Source organism: Tursiops truncatus, chromosome 16 (genome assembly GCF_011762595.2).
Source record: "Tursiops truncatus isolate mTurTru1 chromosome 16, mTurTru1.mat.Y, whole genome shotgun sequence".
Taxonomy (NCBI): Eukaryota; Metazoa; Chordata; class Mammalia; order Artiodactyla; family Delphinidae; genus Tursiops; species Tursiops truncatus.
The window spans coordinates 39,657,406-39,680,080 of NC_047049.1; the positions used below are offsets into that span (position 1 = coordinate 39,657,406).

Consider the following 22,675-nt stretch of genomic DNA (forward strand, 5'->3'; position numbering starts at 1 on the left):
ATTGTCCCATGAGAGGGAAATGGCCCATTTATGACAACGCACATGTACTAGAAATATTGTTGTCAGTTGTTAGTAGAGCACTAGTTCTGTGATGAAATCATTGGTGATCATGGATTGAGAAAAAGAAGGCAAAAAAATCTCTGGTTTACAGGTGTGATCACTGGCTCCACAATAGATTTTACCTAAGACCCCCAGATTTCCAAACCACCAGAATTCAAGAATAACTATGTGGAAAATGTTATGTTATAACGACTAGCTCTCATCTTTCTTGGCAGCCCTGCATAATCGAAGTCCAGACATAACTCATGGGCAGAGTTTTACTAAATAGAGTAGAGTCCTGGGCCAAGAAATACCTTTTTTGTTGGCTACCTAACCAGCATGGTTTTTGACTAAATCAAGCTGTCTGGTGATCCTGTTCTCCATTAAGAGGTCTTATCTTTGTAATAAATCTGGGGTATTAGGAAGAGGTAAGAATTTCCTTTGAGAATGTTACTGATTTAGGCTCTGAATATTTTTCAGAACGTTCTTCTTCTTCTTCTTTTTTTTTTTTTACATCTTTATTGGAGTAGAATTGCTTCACAATGGTGTGTTAGCTTCTGCTTTCTAACAAAGTGAATCAGTTATACATATGTTCCCATATCTCTTCCCTCTTGCGTCTCCCTCCCTAGAACGTTGTTCTTCTTGATGCCATACTCTTCTTCTAAGATATAACTATCCTCTGAAAAACTGAGGCAGAAATCATGACCCAAGATCATACTCTTCTTAACTCACTAATCTTCCAATTGTTCCCTATTTCAAATAGGGAACCATTAGATACTCAGGCATACAAAGGTGATTCATACTTATTGCAGCTATTTTTGTAACCAGTAGCAATTAACAGAGTGGTTTATATTATATATGCCTCAATCATTTGGACAGTGTCAGTTAATAGATACTTCATGCTGTAATAAATACTTAAAAATATCTCCAACCTTAAACTGAATTAAGCTTAAGTATAAAGGGAAATAATGATATAATTTCTGACTGAAGTCATTTAGATGAGAATTTACTTCAGGATAATCCTATATTAGTTTATATTAACTGAGCTTCAATTACATATTATGTTAGAGTTGGGGGCTGAAAAATAAAACACCAGTTAAAATACAGGTACGTTTGATATCAATAACTATGAGTCTGATCTGAAAAGTGAAAATGAATCCTACATATTCACCAGGCAGCAACTCCCAAGGCCTCGAAGAGCCATGTCCAGTGTTGTACTGTGCCTTCCGCCAAGTGTCAGCAAGCATGTGCAGAATTTTAAAAAGTCTAAGTGAACATTTGCATATTAATGTTGAATTCTGAGAATCCAGAATACATATTAATAATAAAATCTATATCCATTTTTTTCCTAGTGGCAAAGAGAAGACTAGCTTTTCCTAACTCACAAGTTTTGGAAATATTCCAAGTTATTGCCTTTGGGGATTACATTGCTTATATTTAGACGTACTGTCAATTTTCCTTCTCTATCCATTCCTCTCATCTATGATTTATAACACAGCTTTCCCTTTAAAATGAAAGGGTTTGGACCAAATCTATCCTTTATCTAGGTTATACGTTGAATGCCTGTTCTGTGATAGGCATTGTTCTAAGTGAAAACAATGGATATAATGTAAAGTCTCCTAAATCCTCTGAGCAGCAGGTGACAGGGGCAGGGGTCACAGCAAACAAACAAGAAGGGATAGTTTCAAATCATTAAGGTTGTGATAGAAGGCTTTCTCACCAGAGGCTCCATTGTGCTGTGGTTTTTGCAGCTGTGTTTGTCATCAAGCAGTCCCTGAACTGCCCAGTGGCATTTTGGCAACAGCGAAGCACAATTACACAGCTTTAGAGAGCTTTCTAAAATAAAATAGGTAAAACAAGGACATATATAGGATAGGAAGTGAATGAGGGTAGAGGGCACATTATAAGAGTGGTGAGGAAAGGCCTTGTTGAGGCCTAGCTGATGAGAAGAAGACAATGACCAAGACCTTGAGGAGGAGAAGTGTTCTAGACGGAGTGTCTACTGCGTGCAGAGTTCTGAGGGTGGATCCAATCTGGAAGCACAAGGCGCAGATAGAAAGCCAGTATTTCTGAAACAGAATGAATGAGGGTGAGTAGGAGATAAGGATAGAGAGGTAGAGGCCAGAATACAGAGAACTTTATAGACCGCGGTAAGTTGCTAATGATTTTAACTGCAGCAAGAGGCCATTGGAAGTTTTCAGTGGTAAAGTGATTTCAGTTGATTTGCTGTTTGAAAGGTCACTTTGCTTGTCAGGAGAAGAATAGATGGAATGGTGTGGAGTAGATGGATGGGCAAGAACCAAAGCACGGAGGCCGGATTGGAGGACTTTACAAAATCCAAGATAGGATTTTGGCTTGGACTGGGGAGTTAACAGTAGAGATGGTGAAAGACAAGTGGGCTTGGCCCAGGCATTGGAGGTGGAGACCTTTCTAATGGATTTGGCCATAGGCAGTGCTGGGAAGATGCAGATTAGGAGGACTGCTTCATTCATGCAATGAATATTTTTAAGTCCCTATTCTGTTCCAAGCTCTGTGTTAGAATCTGAGGATATTATAATGAACAAAGCCAGTCACTGTCCTTGCCTTCAATAAAACTTAAAATCTGGGGGAAAGCATCATTAAAATACCATACAAATAGATAAATAACTACAAGCTCAGAAAAGGGCAATGAAGGAGACCTAATTTAGCCTGTGTGTGTGTGTGAGTGTGTGTGTGTGTGTGTGTGTGTGTGTGTGTGTGTGTGATTGTGTGTGTGTGTGTGTGTGTGTGTGTGTGTAGTGGAGGAGGGTATGTCAGGTGAGGGAAGGCTAAGATTTGAAAAGGAGGTAGGCTGTAACTAGGCGAGAAGCAGTGGCGGCGCAGCAACAATGGAGGGCTTAGTCCTGATGGTAGGAAGGGAGTGTGACACAGTTGAGACCTACGAGGGCCAGCAGGGCTGGAGGACAAAGTGGGGGAGAGGGAGAAGAGGTTGAAAAGGGTGGCACTGAGCAGACTATAGATGGTCTTGCAGGCCATGTTAAAGAGTTTGGCTTTTATCCTAATAACTATGGAAACCCATTAAAACACCTGCCTAATTACTAAGATTTCTTCCCTTTCTAAATTCTGTGTTTTTCTGTGCTATAATCTGAAATAAGAATATGGCAGAACTGCAAAGTGACCTTCAAAACACAGTGAAATTGCTGGCATTTGATTAACATAATTAGAGTGACTCTCGAAGAATCAGCATGCATGATCATCTTTCCCTCAGGTGCAACTGAACAATTCAGAATAGCACAGTCATTAGAGTCCTGGTATTATGACACCATTCATATTATCTTTCCCAGACATGGACTCCCTTTGGCCATTGTCCCATAGGCTCTTCTCTTGGACACCTGAGTTTTATGAGCTTATGCAGCATGGAAATATGTACAGTGCATACCTGTGTAGATAAACTATAATAATTGATACGGCAGTTGTGGTTGTGGAGTTACGAAACCATATCAGATGATATTAAGAAGGTGATTAGAAAATTTCCAGGAATTAAATAAAAAGATTATGGATATTCCTGCCAAACTTTCTGCTCTCTGGGAGAAAGGTATTAGAATCATGAAAGAGACATCTGTCTGGAACATGAGTCGAGCCCGCTGCCATCTTGGCATGCCCTGGACCTTCATGAGAAGCTAACATGGGGAAGACAGAGCTGTGAGGAGAGGAGGGAAACTAGCCTCTGGTGCTTATGATTTAACCCCTGAAATCAGCCATTTCAGACACCACTAACTTTTTTTTTTTTAACATCTTGATTGGAGTATAATTGCTTTACAATGGTGTGTTAGTTTCTGCTTTATAACAAAGTGAATCAGTTATACATATACATATATCCCCATATCTCTTCCCTTGGGAGTCTCCCTCCCTCCCACCCTCCCTATCCCACCCCTCTAGGTGGTCACAAAGCAATGAGCTGATCTCCCTGTGCTATGCGGCTGCTTCCCACTAGGTATCTATTTTACATTTGGTAGTGTATATATGTCCATGCCACTCTCTCACTTTGTCCCAGCTTACCCTTCCCCCTCCCCATATCCTCAAGTCCATTCTCTAGTAGGTCTGCGTCTTTATTCCTGTCTTGCCCCTAGGTTCTTCATGACCATTTTCTTTTTCTGTTTTCTAGATTCCATATATATGTGTTAGCATATGGTATTTGTTTTTCTCTTTCTGACTTACTTCACTGTATGACAGACTCTAGGTCCATCCGCCTCACTACAAATAACTCAGTTTTGTTTCTTCTTATGGCTGAGTAATATTCCATTGTATATATGTGCCACATCTTCTTTATCCATTCATCTGCTGATGGACACTTAGGTTGCTTCCATGTCCTGGCTATTGTAATGAGCTGCAATGAACATTGTGGTACATGACTCTTATTGAATTATGGTTTTCTCAGGGTATATGACCAGTAATGGGATTGCTGGGTTGTATGGTAGTTCTGTTTTTAGTTTTTTAAGGAACCTCCATACTGTTCTCCATAGTGGCTGTATCAATTTACATTCCCACCAACAGTGCAAGAGGGTTCCCTTTTCTCCACACCCTCTCCAGCATTTACTGTTTGTAGATTTTTTGATGATGGCCATTCTGACTGGTGTGAGATGATATCTCATTGTAGTTTTGATTTGCATTACTCTAATGATTAATGATGTTCAGCATTCTTTCATGTGTTTGTTGGCAATCTGTATATCTTCTTCGGAGAAATGTCTATATAGGTCTTCTGCCCATTTTTGTATTGGGCTGTTTTTTTTTTGATATTGAGCTGCATGAGCTGCTTGTAAATTTTGGAGATTAATCCTTTGTCAGTTTCTTCGTTTGCAAATATTTTCTGTATTCTAAGTGTTGTCTTTTCATCTTGTTTATGGTTTCCTTTGCTGTGCAAAAGCTTTTAAGTTTCATTAGGTCCCATTTGTTTATTTTTGTTTTTATTTCCCTTTCTCTAGGAGGTGGGTCAAAAAGGAACTTGCTGTGATTCATGTCATAGAGTGTCCTGCCTATGTTTTCCTCTAGGATTTTGATAGTGTCTAACCCTCCATTTTGAGCTTATTTTTGTGTATGGTGTTAGGGAGTGTTCTAATATCATTCTTTTTCATGTAGCTGTCCAGTTTTCCCAGCACCACTTATTGAAGAGGCTGTCTTTTCTCCAATGTATATTCTTGCCTCCTTTATCAAAGATAAGGTGACCATATGTGCGTGGGTTTATCTCTAGGCTTTCTATCCTGTTCCACTGATCTATATTTCTGTTTTTGTGCCAGTACCATACTGTCTTGATTACTGTAGCTTTGTAGTATAGTCTGAAGTCAGGGAGCCTGATTCCTCCAGCTCCGTTTTTCTTTCTCAAGATTGCTTTGGCTATTCAGGGTCTTTTGTGTTTCCATATAAGTTGTGAAATTTTTTGTTCTAGTTCTGTGAAAAATGCCAGTGGTAGTTTGATAGGGATTGCACTGAATCTGTAGATTGCTTTGGGTAGTAGAGTCATTTTCACAATGTTGATTCTTCCAATCCAAGAACATGGTATATCTCTCCATCTGTTTGTACCATCTTTAATTTCTTTCATCAGTGTCTTATAATTTTCTGCATACAGGTCTTTTGTCTCCTTAGGTAGGTTTATTCCTAGATATTTTATTCTTTTTGTTGCAGTGGTAAATGGGAGTGTTTTCTTAATTTCACTTTCAGATTTTTCCTCATTACTGTATAGGAAGGATATCTATTTTACATTTCAATGCAATATATTTACATAGGAATGCAAGAGATTTCTGTGCACTAATTTTGTATCCTGCTGCTTTACCAAATTCATTGATAAGTTCTAGTAGTTTTCTGGTGGCATCTTTAGGATTCTCTATGTATAGTATCATATCACCTCCAAACAGTGACAGTTTTACTTCTTCCTTTCTGATTTGGATTCCTGTCATTTCTTTTTTTCTTCTCTGATTGCTGTGGTTAAAGCTTCCAAAACTATGTTGAATAAGAGTGGTGAGAGTGGGCAACCTTGTCTTGTTCCTGATTTTAGTGGAAATGGTTTCAGTTTTTCACCATTGAGAATGATGTTGGTTGTGGGTTTTTCATATATGGCCTTCGTTAGGTTGAGGAAATTTCCCTCTATGCCTACTTTCTGGAGGGTTTTTATCATAAATGGGTGTTGAATTTTGTTGAAAGCTTTTTCTGCATCTATTGAGATGATCATATGTTTTTTTTTTTTTTTAACATCTTTATTGGGGTATAATTGCTTTACAATGGTGTGTTAGTTTCTGCTTTATAACAAAGTGAATCAGTTATACATATACATATGTTCCCATATCTCTTCCCTCTTGCATCTCCCTCCCTCCCACCCTCCCTGTCCCACCCCTCCAGGCGGTCACAAAGCACCGAGCTGATCTCCCTGTGCTATGTGGTTGCTTCCCACTAGCTATCTACCTTACGTTTGATAGTGTATATATGTCCATGCCTCTCTCTTGCTTTGTCACAGCTTACCCTTCCCCCTCCCCATATCCTCAAGTCCATTCTCTAGTAGGTCTGCGTCTTTATTCCTGTCTTACCCCTAGGTTCTTCATGACATTTTTTTCCCCTTAAATTCCATATATATGTGTTAGCGTACAGTATTTGTCTTTCTCTTTCTGACTTACTTCACTCTGTATGACAGACTCTAGGTCTATCCACCTCATTACAAATAGCTCGATTTCGTTTCTTTTAATGGCTGAGTAATATTCCATTGTATATATGTGTGACAACTTCTTTATCCACTCATCTGTTGATGGACACTTAGGGGTTGTTTCCATGTCCTGGCTGTTGTAAATAGTGCTAAAATGAATATTGTGGTTCATGACTCTTTTTGAATTATGGTTTTCTCAGGGTATATGCCCAGTAGTGCGATTGCTTGGTCATATGGTAGTTCCTTTGTAGTTTTTTAAGGAACCTCCATACTGTTCTCCATAGTGGCTGTACCAATTCACATTCCCACCAGCAGTGAAGGAGTGTTCCCTTTTCTCCACACCCTCTCCAGCATTTATTGTTTGTAGATTTTTTGACTGGTGTGAGATGATATCTCATTGTAGTTTTGATTTGCATTTCTCTAATGATTAATGATTATAAGCACAGAAACCTGTACTTGTCAGAGTCTTTTCCATGAATTCCTTGAAGATGAAACCCTTTTATAGGAACATTTTTGCAAAAGCATCAGAGTACACCCAGAACTGTCTGTAAATGACAAAAGACTTAAAAATGACCACGGTTAAAGATTTGATGAAAGTTCATAATAATGCAATTGACAAGGAAATTTAGTTATTTCTGAGATATACATTTTAAAGTAGTAACTAGAATTATGACTTATAACATTATACCAGAACATATAAGATTTTTAGATATTTCATGGAATTAGACTCCACTCTTAATGGGAGAATCACAAAGTCCCCATGCAGGAGAGCTGGTGGAATGGAAGATATTTTGTGGCCGTTTTTGGGAAACACAACCTGTCAGGGAATCACAGCATCTCAAGGCTGAAAGCGTGCCTAAAATTGGCCCTCAGGCATCCTTGGACAGTCACCTCAATCTCCTTTGCAATGTTCTGGCCCATGCTCACCTAGCCTCCACTGGTGTGTGCTTGGTATGTGGTACCTCCTGGCCAGTGGGGCAGCCCCTTCCACTTTGGAGCTGCTTGGACCTGTACACATTTGCTTCTTCGGTTGAGGTGCCATCTGTAGTCCTTGGTTTTCTCCCCTAATTCTCATGTACTCTCTGTACTGTCGCCAGGGGCAGGTGCCTCTCTGTCCTTAACCACAGCTCAATGGAGACAGCTTCCATGGACTCTAAGTCCTCTCACAGCCTAGAATCCCGGCTTTACTAGCCCTTCCTCTGTATTCCACCCCCATCTCAGCCCTGATCCTTCAGAGACTGTTCAGGTTTGTCCATGAAGTAAATACCCTCTTGGGTGCCTCCCCAATCCCTCCTTTCTATTTTCCCACTGCCAGAGCTTTGATTTCATTTAAATGGTTTCTTTTCAGCCCTAGTGGGTGACCTTGATTAATGAGAACCATTGGGAATAATTCTATTCATCGTGCCAGACATTCATTTAAGAACAGGCATGCAACTCAGAGGAGACATAAAAGGATGATTGCTAGGGATTTCTGGGATTTCCTTTCCCTAGAAGGAATGGTAAGATGAGAAATTTGCCTTTTTTGCTTCTGACCCAGCTGTGATGACTGGAGCAGTGGCAGTCATCTTGGGAACCATAACGACCCATCCAGTGAGGATAAATGAAAGAGAGAAAGAAGTTGAGTGTTTGGAGGATTTGTTGTACCAACAAATTGATCAGCCCTGAAATTGCTTAATTTCCGGACTTTTTTTTTACATGAGAGACTAAATATCCTTATAATTTAAACCATTTTTTCAATAAGTATTTAGTTCACAGATAGGCATTCTTATAGCTGCAAGGGGCACAGCGGGGAACAACATAAAAATCCCCCATAGGCTGACATTCGTGGCGGAGACAGCTGACAGGTGATTAAATGAATGATATGTTAAACGTGGGGCTGAAACACTTCACTCTTCCTGGCACTTCTGTCTGCCCAGAAGCTGACCTGAATGGGAAGGCTCCCTTGTCTCATGACTTCCAGCTGAGTTCGGCCAAGGGGTGCCCCAGCAGGAGACCAGAGGGTGGAGAAGAGAGAAGTCAGAGTATTTCTTCCTCTGCTCCCTCCAGACCAGGCAAGGGGTTTGGCAGTGGATGTTCCTTATCAGAAGCCACAGTTCCAGCTCCTGTTGAGCTTATATGTCACATGGCTCCACCTCTGAACAGGGTCCAGCAATCCTGCTCCCTGACACTTTACCTCCAACACTGCTTGATCCCCTAATCCTGCCCACACTCCCATCATTCGTCCTTCTTTGATCTCCTCCCTCTCCCAAGGGTGCAGTCTCTTCTGCCCGACAGATGTTGATGGTAAGTGCTACATAGAAAACTAATTCAAGGAGGGTCACAAGTACAGAGGAGAGGAACAGATTTAAAAGGCAGGCTGGGATAGGTCTCTGAGAAAGTGACACTTGAGTAAAGGTAGGAAGGAGTCATAAATACTTGGTGTGTACGCACATTGCAGGCAGAGGGAGGAACCTGTGCAAAGGCCCTGAGGTGGGCCTGGGCCTGAATGTTCAAGAAATATCAAGGGAAGTGGTGTGAACAGAACAGACATGAGAGGAAGAGGGGTGGAAGGTGAGGTCAGTGAAGCAAAAGGACAGAAGCTGTTAGTGTGCTGAAGTCCCTATAGGACCCTGTACTTGTGTATTAGGGGCCCCTGCAGGGGTGTGAGCAGAGAAGGGACAGGCACTGACTGTGTGTTAACAGAATTGCCAGGCTGCTATGTGGGGAAAGCACTGAAGGGCCAGGCAGGAGCAGAGACTCCAGGTAGAAGGTGACTGCTTGGACCGGGCAAGAAAAGATGGTGGCCATAGCAGCAGACGTGAGGTGTGGTTGAGTTCTGGGCATTCTCTGAATGTGGAGCAGCCAGCATGCCAACAGAGCAGTTGTGGATAGAACTGTGAGATAGAAGGGTTAAAGACGACTTCAAGGTGTTTGGCCCAAGCACCTGGAAAGATGGAGCTGGTGTTGCTGATACTGGGAAGGCAGAGAAACAGGACTAGAAAAAGGATGCCAGGAGCTCCGTTCTATACACTTGAAGTTTGAGGTGTGTGCCAGACTGTTTTGGCAGTCCTCGATGCACCACATCTCCTGGGGTTCACATGTTTGTGCAGTCCCTTCCCCTTGTGCCTGGATTGGCCCAGGGACCTGCTTGAACCCACTGAATGCAGCATAAGTGATAGGGGGCCTGTTCCTGGCCTGGGTCTTGGGAAGGCCCGACACCTTCTGCTTTTGCAGCCTTGGAAGCCAGCTGCCGTGTAAGAAGTTGGCCCACCCCCAGACCACCATGATATGGAGGAGACTGGGCAGCCCCATAAAGAGGCTCCCGTGGGGGAAAAGCAGACATGGACAGTCCCAGCTGTGCCCCCAGCCAGCACCGGCATCAAGTGCCCACAAGCGTGAGGCATTACGCCTTGCAGTTATCCCAGCCGACAGCATGGGAAGCCAGAGAATCATCTAGTTAGCATACAGTCCCAAGAGAAATAATAAACTGCTCTTTGAAGTCTAAAAAAAAAGAAAGAAGAAAGATTTGGTGCATTCATTTTCAACTGGAGGCAAATAAATGGGACTAAAATATTACTATTATCACTAATAAACTCTGGGCTAGAGAATGTAGCTTAGGAGTGAAAGACAAACAGGCTTCCAAGCTGGATGCTGTTTGGGCCGACTTACTTGTCCTGTCACAGACGCCCAGATGGGCAGGACTTCACTATGCTAGGGAGAAGATTCCTCCCCTAGACAAGCAGCAGAGAATGCCAGCCCTCATCCGGAAGTGATGAGAGTCTGAGATGAGCATATAGATTACTTCCAAATTTATCAGTCAGATAAATTACACTGTCTCCTCTGGTGCAGAGTGAGGAAAAGGGCAGAAAAAGGTCCTGAGTTTTACTAATTGAGCTCCATTCACAAAGTAAAAAACATCATGAGTGGGAAAGACGCTCCACCCTTCCCCCTCCCCTACTGCTATAGATTGTAGTTCTTCCCTTGTCAGTTTCATCTACTACCTGTGCTATCCAATACAATAGCTACTAGCCGTGTGTATTAAAACTTAAACTAATTTAAATTAAATACATTTAAAAATTCAGTTTCTCAGTCACGCTGGCCACATTTCAACTGTTCTGTAGCCACATGTGGCTAGTGGCTCCTGTATCGGACAGTGCAGGTTTACATTAACTCTATCAAAGAAGGCTCTATGTGACAGTGCTAACATGAGATTTTTATCTTTTTCATCTTGTATCATCAGCGCCTGTAACCAGGCCTGACTCAGAGGCACTTAGAAATGTTTCTTGAATGAATATATGAAAATAGACTCTTGTGATTTTGTTTTTCAAACCTGCTTCCCAGTGTTGCATTCTAAGCAACAAGATATGAAAATGGAACACAGATATTTTGTTAAATAAGTCGGTTGAAGAATATGCATCATTTGATCTTATTTTTATTTAGAAATAATTGTTTGTATGCACATAGATATATATGTTTAAAAGCACAGGAAAAAGTCTTGAAAGATACACACCAGACTGCATTTACCATCTAATGGTTGAGATTGGGAAAGGGAAATGAGGAACTTTTTTACTTAAAAAACTTGTTATTAGGAAAATATATTACTTTAGAGTAAAAAAAAAAAGTAACATTAGGTAGTATGTTAATTTTCTTGGTATATTAAGAAAATCATGGCTATTCTTTTTTTTTAACATCTTTATTGGAGTATAATTGCTTTAAAATGTTGTGTTAGTTTCTGCTGTATAACAAAGTGAATCAGCTATACATATACATATATCCCCATATCCCCTCCCTCTTGTGCCTCCCTCCCACCCTCCCTATCCCACCCCTCTATGTGGTCACAAGGCACCGAGCTGATCTCCCTGTGCTATGCAGCTGCTTCCCACTAGCTAGCTATTTTACATTTGGTGGTGTATATATGTCAGTGCCACTGTCTCACTTCATCCCAGTTTACCCTTCCCCTCCCCGTGTCCTCAAGTCCATTCTCTATGTCTGTATCTTTATTCCTGTCCTGCCCCTAGGTTCATCAGAGCCATTTACTTTTTAGGTTCCATATATGTTTGTTAGCATATGGTATTTGTTTTTCTCTTTCTGACTTAACTTCACTCTGTATGACAGACTCTAGGTCCATCCACCTCACTACAAATAACTCAATTCATTTCTTTTTATGGCTGAGTAATATTCCATTGTATATATGTGCCACATCATCTTTATCCATTCATCTGTCGATGGACACCTAGGTTGCTTCCATGTCCTGGCTATTGTAAATAGAGCTGCAGTGAACATTGTGGTACATGACTCTTTTTGAATTACGGTTTTCTCAGGGTATATGCCCAGTAGTGGGATTGCTGGGTCATATGGGAGTTCTATTTTTAGTTTTTTAAGGAACCTCCATACTGTTCTCCGTAGTGGCTGTATCAATTTACATTCCCAGAAAATCATGGCTATTCTTAATATGAAATATTAATGAAAGGTAATTTTAAGAGTGAATAAAGTATTAAGAGTGTTGAGGTATAATGACAAATCACAGCCATTGGCCTGGTGAGTATTGTTTGCAAACCATGGAATCTGTTTCCTAAGGAGTGTACAGAGTAATGTTTTCTTTCCAAAACATGGCTTCCTTGCTAAACTGCCGAGAAAGATAGGGCCAGATGGCACAGTTCTCATTTTTCTGTTATACCTCCTGACCCAGCAATATACTTTCTCCCACCTCTCCTTATAGAAATTACTTTTCTTTATTGCAGGAGCAGCCTTTACCCTGGGAATGTACCTAGTCACTGTGCCCGAATCAGAATACTGACACACTGACTGTGATCATCTTCTTGCTTTACTTTGCCTTACTTTGCCCCTTGTTTGGTGGTTTATGAGCTCACAGATGCTGGACCAGAATTCAGTACATAAAATAAAGACATTCTGTTTGACAAGGCCAAACCTAAATTGCTGCAGCAGGACATTAAAGCCTGAAGCAGTGCCTTAGAAAGGAACTAGCGCCGTCTAACCCACACCAAAAGTCAACTTGGTTTCAAAATGAAGATCTTTAGAAATACTACATGCCATAGTACTTTCTCAGCCTTTTTTTTTTTTCTGTCACTACAGGAATACTAAAACCGAATGAGAATGACAGATAATACAGAAAGACGTGTTTAATGATCAGTTCTGCTGTTTTATTTCATGCTCAGTTGATGGGAGAAAAGAATATTTTCATCCAGCTGTTAAAATGAATGAATTTAAAGATATGAATATAATCACCCAGAAAAATGTCACTAACAAAATAGTTTTTAAAGTGAGGAGGATAGATTTCTTTGTAATTATTGTCTTCACTGACTATTATTCATTTTTAAATAATGATGGATTCTAAGCTCGGGTACACCACCATGAGGGTGATTCCATCCCTTAGGAGCTAATATTTGAAGAGGTTGAGCTGTTTAGTAAATTACTTCTTTCTTAATGTTTCTTTCTGTTACTGTTTCTGTTTTTTAGACCCACTATGAAAATGGGGAATATATCATCAGGCAAGGTGCAAGAGGGGACACCTTCTTTATCATCAGCAAAGGAAAGGTAAGCCCTGGTAGCATGAGACGGAGATGCACAAGGGGGGCCTGGGGTTCATCAGCTACCTGTGGAGGAGCACGTGTGCAGGGTGTTGAGCTGTTTGAGGTTTTTTTCTTTTCTGAAACTGATAAAGAAATATTTGAGAATGTATCTCCTGAAAATGTGGAAGAAGAAAGAAAAAGTATAACTTTGGAGACCAGCGAACAGCCTTTGTTCTAGAGTATAATAATCATGATGCTAGATGCCACTGGTATGTCTGCATAAATGGAAAATTTTCCATAATAATTAAAAAAGAGACGACTAAGGTTGCTTAAAAAAATCTTTAACAGGAAAAAAAGAATCCATCCAGTCATTAGGAGCAGTAATATTGTAATAATTAAATATCTGGACTTTCAAATCAGATGGCCCAAGTTTGAATCCAGCTATGAAACTTCCTAGTTTTAGTACTCCCTAGGCGAGTTATTTAACACTCTGAGGCCAATCAGGAAGTAAATATATTCATGTTTCATTGTATCTTCATAAATAAATATTTAATGGATACTAAGAAATTATTAGAAGTGGTTAAGTATAGGGGAAGGGGTAAATATAGGTTAGACAGGGACATAAATAAAGAATCATAATTTATTCCTCACGTATTTTTAAAAAGTTTAATATTATAAATAATAATTTAAAAAACCAAAATATGAAATTGAGAGAATTGGAAAATGAAGACATGTAGATTAATACTTTAATATTATATTGCTAAAAATACCTTAAATTCCTTTCAACAGTAAAGTCTTAATAATTTTTGCATTTAAGTGTCATTTCACTATGTGCAATGTATTTGAACTTATTTTGCTTTACAGTAAGTGATCCTTAAAAAGAAGTTATAAGTACTAAGTAAAGTAAAACACTGGGAAGGAAATGCAGGTACAAGGGGATTTATATGGCAGTTTTCACTTTTATAATTATCATTTTAAAAAAATAAGTAAATTTAGTTCTTCTAATTTAACAAATATGACTGACTTTATGGCTCATGTAAAATAGGCAAGAGAGATTAACAGAGCCACAGTGAACAGGATATGTTGAAAGATTATAGATTTTGTTGGGTCACATTTTAGAGAATTCTCTTTGGACTAATTGTGAATTTTAAATGTGCATATGTCAATGTTTACACCGGTGGCATATCCCACTAAAGGGAAGAAAATAATATTTATACTTTTTCATACCTGTTCTTTTGACTGATATCAGAAAACCTGGGATAGAAATAGAAGCCAAGGGACTGGCTTCCTAAAAAGCAACATGAAATGACATCTGACCACTGTTATGGGTAAAATTATACCTTGTATTTTCCAATGTTAGAGGATAAGAAATGTTAAGATTTTGAGGTTTATATATAAATTGTTAGAGCTTACCATTTATTGCTTTGTTCTTAATATCAATGGAAGAATCAGGGAAAACTGAAAATCCTAATGGATGTAAATTATTTGATTGGTCACAGGGGGGCTTTTTGCCCTGGCAATCCTAGATTTTTTTATATTATATTGCTAATTCTTTGCTCTCATGGAATGATATGTTTATCGATTAAGATGAATTTCTGACAGGCTTTTGTGGCTACCAAACTACTGCAAATTCCAGTACTGCCTAAAAAGTTGTGGTTTGTAACCAGTTTCAGCTGAACACAGGAGCATTAGTGGTGCTATTTTATGAGTTTTGTAATATGTATACATAGAAATAGCATGGATATTACACCAGAGGAACTCTTTCCCTTGGCAGTATTTCAGACCACTGTAGGAATTCTGGGAGAGAAGTAGTAAGAATATATTGGAATTTTTTGACACATCCAAGATTTTTTTTTTAAACCAGGCATAGATTTTTCCTAACCTTCTTTTTCAGGTCATACAACTTAGCTGCCATGATTCTTAATTATACTAATTATATAATAATTATGATTGATTTAGTATGTTAATTATATGAATTCTAATATTAATGTATTGGAGTTACTATATTAAGTTTTAAGAAGCAGAAGGTGAACACACTTAAGTCCCAATAAGAAGGAATAGAAAATGATAAGAGAATGAGAGTAGCTTCAGGTGAGCAGGCAAATAAGTTGTAGAATTGAAATTTTCTAAAATTATGTGTGTTGTTTTAGGTGTACAGATGTCACCTGGTTTTCATGTACATTTAAGAATTTAGAAAGGATAACTCTGACAAAGATATTTTCTTTGTTACCACCAACCTGGCTTTTCCTTAGAAAATGTGAGACAGAGACACACAACAGGGGCTGTACAACTACAGATGGATTTCCCCTTGTTCAAGTTCATTTATTTAAGAGTAAAACAGTTTTTATTTTTCTATAAAGCACATTCACACAAAGAGAAAAGCATTATAAAATAAACTTGGAAATATTTTTTTTTTTCCCCATTAAACCTATACAAACTGATTTTTCTAAAACTTGGGCAGAATGCTTCAGTGATGTCTAGAGTACCTAGTTCTGCCTCAGGTAGAAGCTGAGTTAGTTCTTTATACTTTAATCAGTCCATTCCAATTGCCTGGAAACCTGACTTGTTCCCCCCAACAGTGAACCATAAAGCACTCAAGGATTCATAATTAAGCATGAAAAATATCTCTGTTAAAACTTTATGCCTATGTCCCTCTAGTTGTGTTGCATCAAAAAAAAAAATGTCTCCATAAATAAGTGGAACCAAAATTGAACAGGATTGGTCAACAAAATTTCGGAGTTTCAATAATAATTCAAAAGCATTTTGATTTTCTGATTCTATTTAACTTATCTTGTATGCTACCATTAGAAAAAAATATTTCAAAAATTTTTGTTCATTAAATGCCACTTAAAACCACATGGCTTTGCTTAGAATTCACAAGGGCTTAAGCATGTTGGTTAAACAAATGGGCTTAACACAGTATTCAGTGTTGCTGAATATGGGAAGTATGCTCTTATGGAAATTTTGTGTGTGACATTATATATATATATATATAAAATATCAGAGTGAAACATGAATCATTTCATTTCAAGAACGAACAAGCACATTATCCCCACTTCTGTTCACTGTGTAACTAAACACCCCAACCATTGCAGTAAGTCAAGAAAAAGATAATGTTTGGAAATGAAGAAATAAACAGTAATTATTTACAGGTGGTATGATTGTAGTTTGAGTTTTTTATATAGACAGATAAATTATTAAAATTAATATAAGCTTAGCTGGATCAGCATTGTTCAGTACTTTTTCCTCTGTTGATGGAACTATTCTATATCTTCACAACCTAACGTGGTAGCCATTAGTCTCAAGTCACTAAATTAAAATTAACTAAATTAAATTAAACAAAATATTCAGCTTCTCAGTAGCCACATCCTGTCAGAATGGCTATTATCAAAATGTCTACAAATAACAAATGCTCACAAGGAGACAAGGGAACCCTTGTACACTGTTGATTGGAGTATAAATTGGTGCAACCACTGTGGAAAACAGTATGGAGGTTCAAAAAACTAAAAATAGAACTACCGTATGAAAGCAATTCTACTCCTGGGTATATATCCGAAAAAAAACAAAACATTAATTCACAAAGATATATGCACCCCAATGTTCATAGCAGAATTACTTATAATTGCCGAGACATGTAAACAACCTAAGTGTTCATCAACAGATGAATGGATAAAGAAGATGTATTGTGTGTGTATATATATATTTATGTACACACACACACACACACACACACACACACACACACACAATGGAATACTACTCAGCCATAAAAAGAATGAAATTTTGCCATAAGTCAGACAGAGAAAGATAAATACTGTATGATATCATATGTGGAATCTAAAAAATACAACAAGCTAGTGAATGTAACAAAAAAGAAGCAGACTCACAGGTATAGAGAACAAGCTCGTAGTTACAAGTCAGGGGTGGGCAATGTAGGGGAGGGGGAGTGGGAGGTACAAACCATTGGGTGTAAGATAGGCTGAAGGATGTATCGTACAACACAGGGAATATAGCCAGTATTTTGTAATAACTGTAAATGGAAAGTAACCTTTAAAAATTGTATAAGAAATTTTTAAATGATAAAGAAAAAAGGACACTAGAATGAAGAGCAAAGACAAAAATGGCTAAAACATTTGAAAGGAAGAAGAATATATTGGTGAGAATTACTTCAGTAGATATAAAGATTTATTATAAGGTAAAGAAGAAAATGTCTTAATTCTACTAAGAACTAGATAAATATATCAGAATAAGAGAATAGTGAGCTCAAATAAAGGTCCAAGATCTATGGGAACTTGAGTTAGGAGAGCATGGGCAATACATATTCCAAAACAATTAGTTATCCATAGGGAGATATATGAACTTGGATCCTGACCTCACACTGTACAAATAAGGTCAATTCCAGACCTAAATGCAAAAGAAAAAATTAGAAAAAAAATCAAAAGACAATTAGGAGAATACTTCTGTCATGTTGGGATACGAAAAATTTTATTAAATGAGAATTCTAAAGTACAAACAATAAGCGATAATGTGGTTACATATGATTACATTGAAATTAATAGCTTTGGCAAGACATCATAAATACAGTGAAAAGCTAAACTACCGTCTTATGAATCAATAAAAAAATGACAATTAATTCAATAGAAAAATAGGCAAAAAAGTCACAAAAAAGAAATACAACTGACCCATAAAATAATATGAAAAATACCCTACTTTTATTAATAATCAGAGAAATGCCATATGATATTGACCTTTTCGGCAAAAAATCGAAGTCTGACAATATCAAGTGTTGATGACAATATAGTATAATGTGAACTTTCATCCACCGATGGTAGAAATATAACTTGGTGTGACATCTTTGTACCAAGACTGAGTCAATACCTAGTAAAATTGAAGATGCGTATACTTTATAACCTTGGTTTTTATTTGTAAGTTTTGATCCTAGTGAAACACCCATGGACACCACAAAACATGCAAAAATGTTCATAAGTAATGTTAATAGCACAACAGACTAGTATATAACAACAATAAACCTGGAGGAAGCCCACATTTACATATAGAGAAGAATCAATGAACTATATAATATTCATATAATGGCATATTATACAAACAGGAAATGAACTACAGCTACATATATTAACATGGATGAATTGGATAAATCTCAAATACAATGCTGATCAAAAGAAACAAGTTGAAGGATATGTGTGGTATGATATTATTTATATAAAGTTTAAAACCAGGAAAATATATGGTATTTATGCATGGAATGAGGTGCATGTGAGTGCATGTACACACACTCATTAAAGTAGAAGTACCAGAAAGAGAAGCACGAACATAAGATTCACCAGAGATGTTTGGGGGGACAGAAGTGGACACATGGTGAGAGAGATTCTAATTCATTCCTGTGTTGCACAAAAGGTTCAGTTGTCAAACCAGACTCAGGGGAGTCATAGGTCTGAGCCACCCTGAATTTAAGTAATGACTAAAGGAATGCAGGCAAACGTCAAGCTCAGAAAAATATTCTTTCCCTGTACATGCCCCAAACTATCAGATACAGCTCCTAAAAGTGTTTTTCTACATTAGGGAACATTTTTTTTTTTTTTTTTTTTTTTTTTTTTGGAATACAGGGCAATTTTTGAGCAATGTGTGTAGAACATTGTTTGAAAAGGGAGATGCTTTGATTTGGAAACTCCTCATTTTTATAATCTATTACACAGGTAGGAAAATGCTCACCTGACAACCCTATTCTCCAGCTGGGTCTGCCCCACAAATCTCTGATTTCCATGTTTCTTTACAACAAACATCGCTTTGTTTATAAAACCTGTTGAATCTGTACTAAAACATTTTATTTGTTTTTGAATTATTTTTGGTTAAACATGTTGGTTGAGCACATTGATATTGTTTATTGAAGATTTTGGTTTTAAAGATTAATTTTATGTGTCCCATTTAAAATACCTAATTTCTATTTTGATTCTTAATTTAAAAAATTATGTATATATATATAATTTTAAAAATAGTTCCAAATCTTGAAATTACAATACCATGCATATATTTTATAGAAAAATTAATATATAGACAAGTAAAAGGATTATAAAAATAAACACCTTCTCTTTTATTTACCTGGAACTAAAAGTAGTTAAAGTTCTAAATAGCATTTATGTCAACAAGAGCAATGGTAGTGATTTGGGATAACTGCAATCAAATGCATGGAATTTCTGAAGTAGGAAGTGAGAGAAATGGAACAAAGGGGAAAATAAGGAAAAAAGAACCAACTTTGGGGGGCACTCAGAATTAAGAGGATGCTTTTCATTGACGTTCTCATTTAATTCACACATAGAGCACAAGTACATCCATATGAGATAGCCCGCCCATTTTTCAGGCAAGGTGGTGGGGTAATGGGTTCAAATAGACTAAATATTACCTTTAAGGCTCCATAGCTAGTTCCCTTCCACAGCATTGTGGATCATAAAGTACTTTACGGTGTAGGTGAAAAGACTATGTATACAGGTCAAGGTTAGAGAAGCTATATCTGTATATATAACTTTTTCTACCTTGAATTTTCTTTTTTAGAATTAAAGATGCAAATGTCCATGACTGGTGTCTGTGCATATTTAGAATGATTCATTATATATATAAAGAAAAACTGTGGAAACTACAACTTTAAAGGAGAACTTTTATTCTTGCTCTTTGAGCTGCTTGTTTTTTCACATATATGAACTATAGGAGATAGATTTTTCCTCATATTTATCATATAAGCAGAATGTGATTTATTCCGTAGGTGACCCGTTTTTTGTGTCTCTTACTGCATTTCAGTAACATATTTTTTAAGAACATTTCAAAACCCACCCAAATTTCTCCATGGCTTACGTAAATCTGCCATTTTGAGTTTATAATCTTTTTTGTTACCCAAATGGCAAATGTACAGTTATTTGTATCCCTATATCTAATTTGAATTAATGAGCTTAACTTATAGTTAAGTTAATCATTGACTTTTTTTCATCAGCCAGGAGGACTGACAGAAGTAATTTTGTTGAGTTGTCTCATTGTGCAGATAAGAAAACTGAGGTTCAGAAATGAAACAGTGTATCAGTGTTTGTCAAAGGTTGGTCTGTAGAACATTTGCATCTAAATCACCCACATTAATCTTTTGAAATGCAGGTTTCCAAAACCCATTCAATCAAAACCTCAGGAATAAGAGTTCAGTAACCTTTATTTTAAACAAGACTGCACTCCCCCTCTCCCCACCACACACACACACACACACACACACACACACACACACACACACACACACACACACACAGTTTGAGAACCACTGGGCTAGTATATTTCCATTCACATCTGTGAAAGCCTCATCAGTATGCATATGAGTACCTCTCTTATATAGCTCAGTGGTTAAGCGTTAAAAACTGCATTTCCATGCTTTTGAAACACCATGTGGAGGAGTAATCAAATGGGTCAGTGGAGAGTAATAATTGAATTCCCTCCACCTTGCATAGACCTTTTTAATACTTATAAAAATTCTGGTCTTTGACATCCAGTCTCTAAATTCAGAAACCTGAAGCATAGTATTTTAAAATGTGTTTAAGTGTCTGGCATTGTCTCAAGAAATTAGTTTTTCTATTTCATTACATTTTCCAGGTAGGTGAATTTTAACTATTTAAACTTTTTAAATGACACGTAGCCAGTATTATATTTGTAGAACTTTAGGGGGAAGTGAATTAACACAAAGGTACAATTTACTACATTTATGTCTTCATTCAACAAATACATTATTACTTGCTTTCAATGGACTATCACCCAACTCCCAAGTCCTATATGGGCGGAGATATCTTGTTAGTAATGAAGCTCTTCTGTTCGTGCAGTTTACTACTCTTTATTGAGTACTTACTATAAATTACAGAGAATATCAAAGAAATGCCCATTTCTTTGAAGAGCATACTATTCATTATGGTAAAATAAAGACACATATGTAATTTATATATCTTCAAAAAAAGAACTCCTGCTGAATGAAACATATGGATCATGAGGACAGTAGTCAGGTAGAGACCTGCAGGAAGTCTTCATGGAAATGTGACTGGCCTTTGAATGAAGGCTGGCTTCTTCTTGGCAAAGAGATAGGCATTTCCTAGTGAAACTGGGATGTACATGTAGAGAGGTGTATAGAAAGATGTTAAGTGAAGCCAAAAAATGGAGACAGTATAAACGTCCATCTGCAAGGAAATTGATAAATATAGGATGAAAGAAGACACTAAAACATTAAAATGAATGAACTAGATTTATATATAATAGCATGGAATAAATAAAATAATGATGAGAAAAAATGTAAGTCGCAGAATAATTCATACTGTATTATGCTATTCATATATTTTTAAAACACATGCATATAAACACATAAAAAAAGACTGGAGGAACACTACTAAATCCATCATAGTGATTGCCTCATAGAAAGTTGGAAGTGGGAATAGAGTTGAAGATTTGAGTGAAATTCAAATTTCTGAATAATTTATTATTCCTTGACAACAACTTGAAAGCATAACAAAATACATGGAAATTACTTCTTGGGGTGCATGTGAAGTTGCGATATTATTCTTTGTCCCCTTTAGTGGTAATGTACTTTTTCTCTTCATGAAAATAAGTTTAAAAAAAAAAAGAAAGAAGAAATGGAACGAACATCATTAATCAGTGTTTATTTGATCATCCAGTGTGTATGCCGTGGATACAGGCTTTCATTATTTCTCTTTCTAGGTAAATGTCACTCGTGAAGACTCGCCAAGTGAAGACCCAGTCTTTCTTAGAACCTTAGGAAAAGGAGATTGGTTTGGAGAGAAAGCCTTGCAGGGGTAAGTCGATCACACGTTACAAAGATTTTGGTCGAATGCTACATACATTTGTCTTACATATTAAGCTTCTAGCACAATAGGGTGTTTAGTGCTTATTCTACCGTCCGACACAGACCCTTGACGATCAATTTTATTTATTTCCAGCTGGACTTAGAATCTATTTGGGTAGGCTGTGGAATTGAGCGGTTAACATCTGTAATCAATCATTTTATATAATTTTATATCAATAGGAAAAATTCTCCTTAATTATAATCTCTACAAAGACTCTAAAAGAGAGGGAGAAGTCTCTCCTAAGTTTATTTTGTACGACAATTTTACTCGGAATCATAGGAAGATGATTGGCTGAGAATTTTGACGTCTCCAAACCTGATTGTACAAACAATACATCAAAAGGCAATGAAGCCTTTCTGGGATTCACCTCTGGGTGGCGGTTTTCATCACTAGCTACGGTAGTGGAGGTGGAAGATGAGGTGCAGGTGAAGGTAAATCACATCCAGCTTCGCTGTGGGTGAGCTCAAAAGGCATTTTACATACCATTTGTACTTTAATCTTTCTCTCTTGATTATTATATATGTAGAGGATTCTGGAGAATAACATCACCTGATTTCATTGGTCCAAGA

At 37.5% G+C, this 22,675-nt stretch overlaps 1 protein-coding gene across 2 annotated transcripts in view; it reads left to right on the forward strand.

Annotated features, from left to right (window-relative positions):
- The window catches only part of PRKG1 (protein kinase cGMP-dependent 1), a 1,078,644-nt gene that overhangs the window by 861,054 nt on the left and 194,915 nt on the right, over positions 1-22,675 (forward strand). For both annotated transcript variants that reach the window (XM_033841580.2, XM_033841582.2), the window contains exons 6-7: positions 13,163-13,240; positions 21,961-22,055. In XM_033841580.2, the coding sequence (XP_033697471.1) occupies positions 13,163-13,240; positions 21,961-22,055 (173 nt within the window). The remainder of the gene's footprint in view (positions 1-13,162; positions 13,241-21,960; positions 22,056-22,675) is intronic.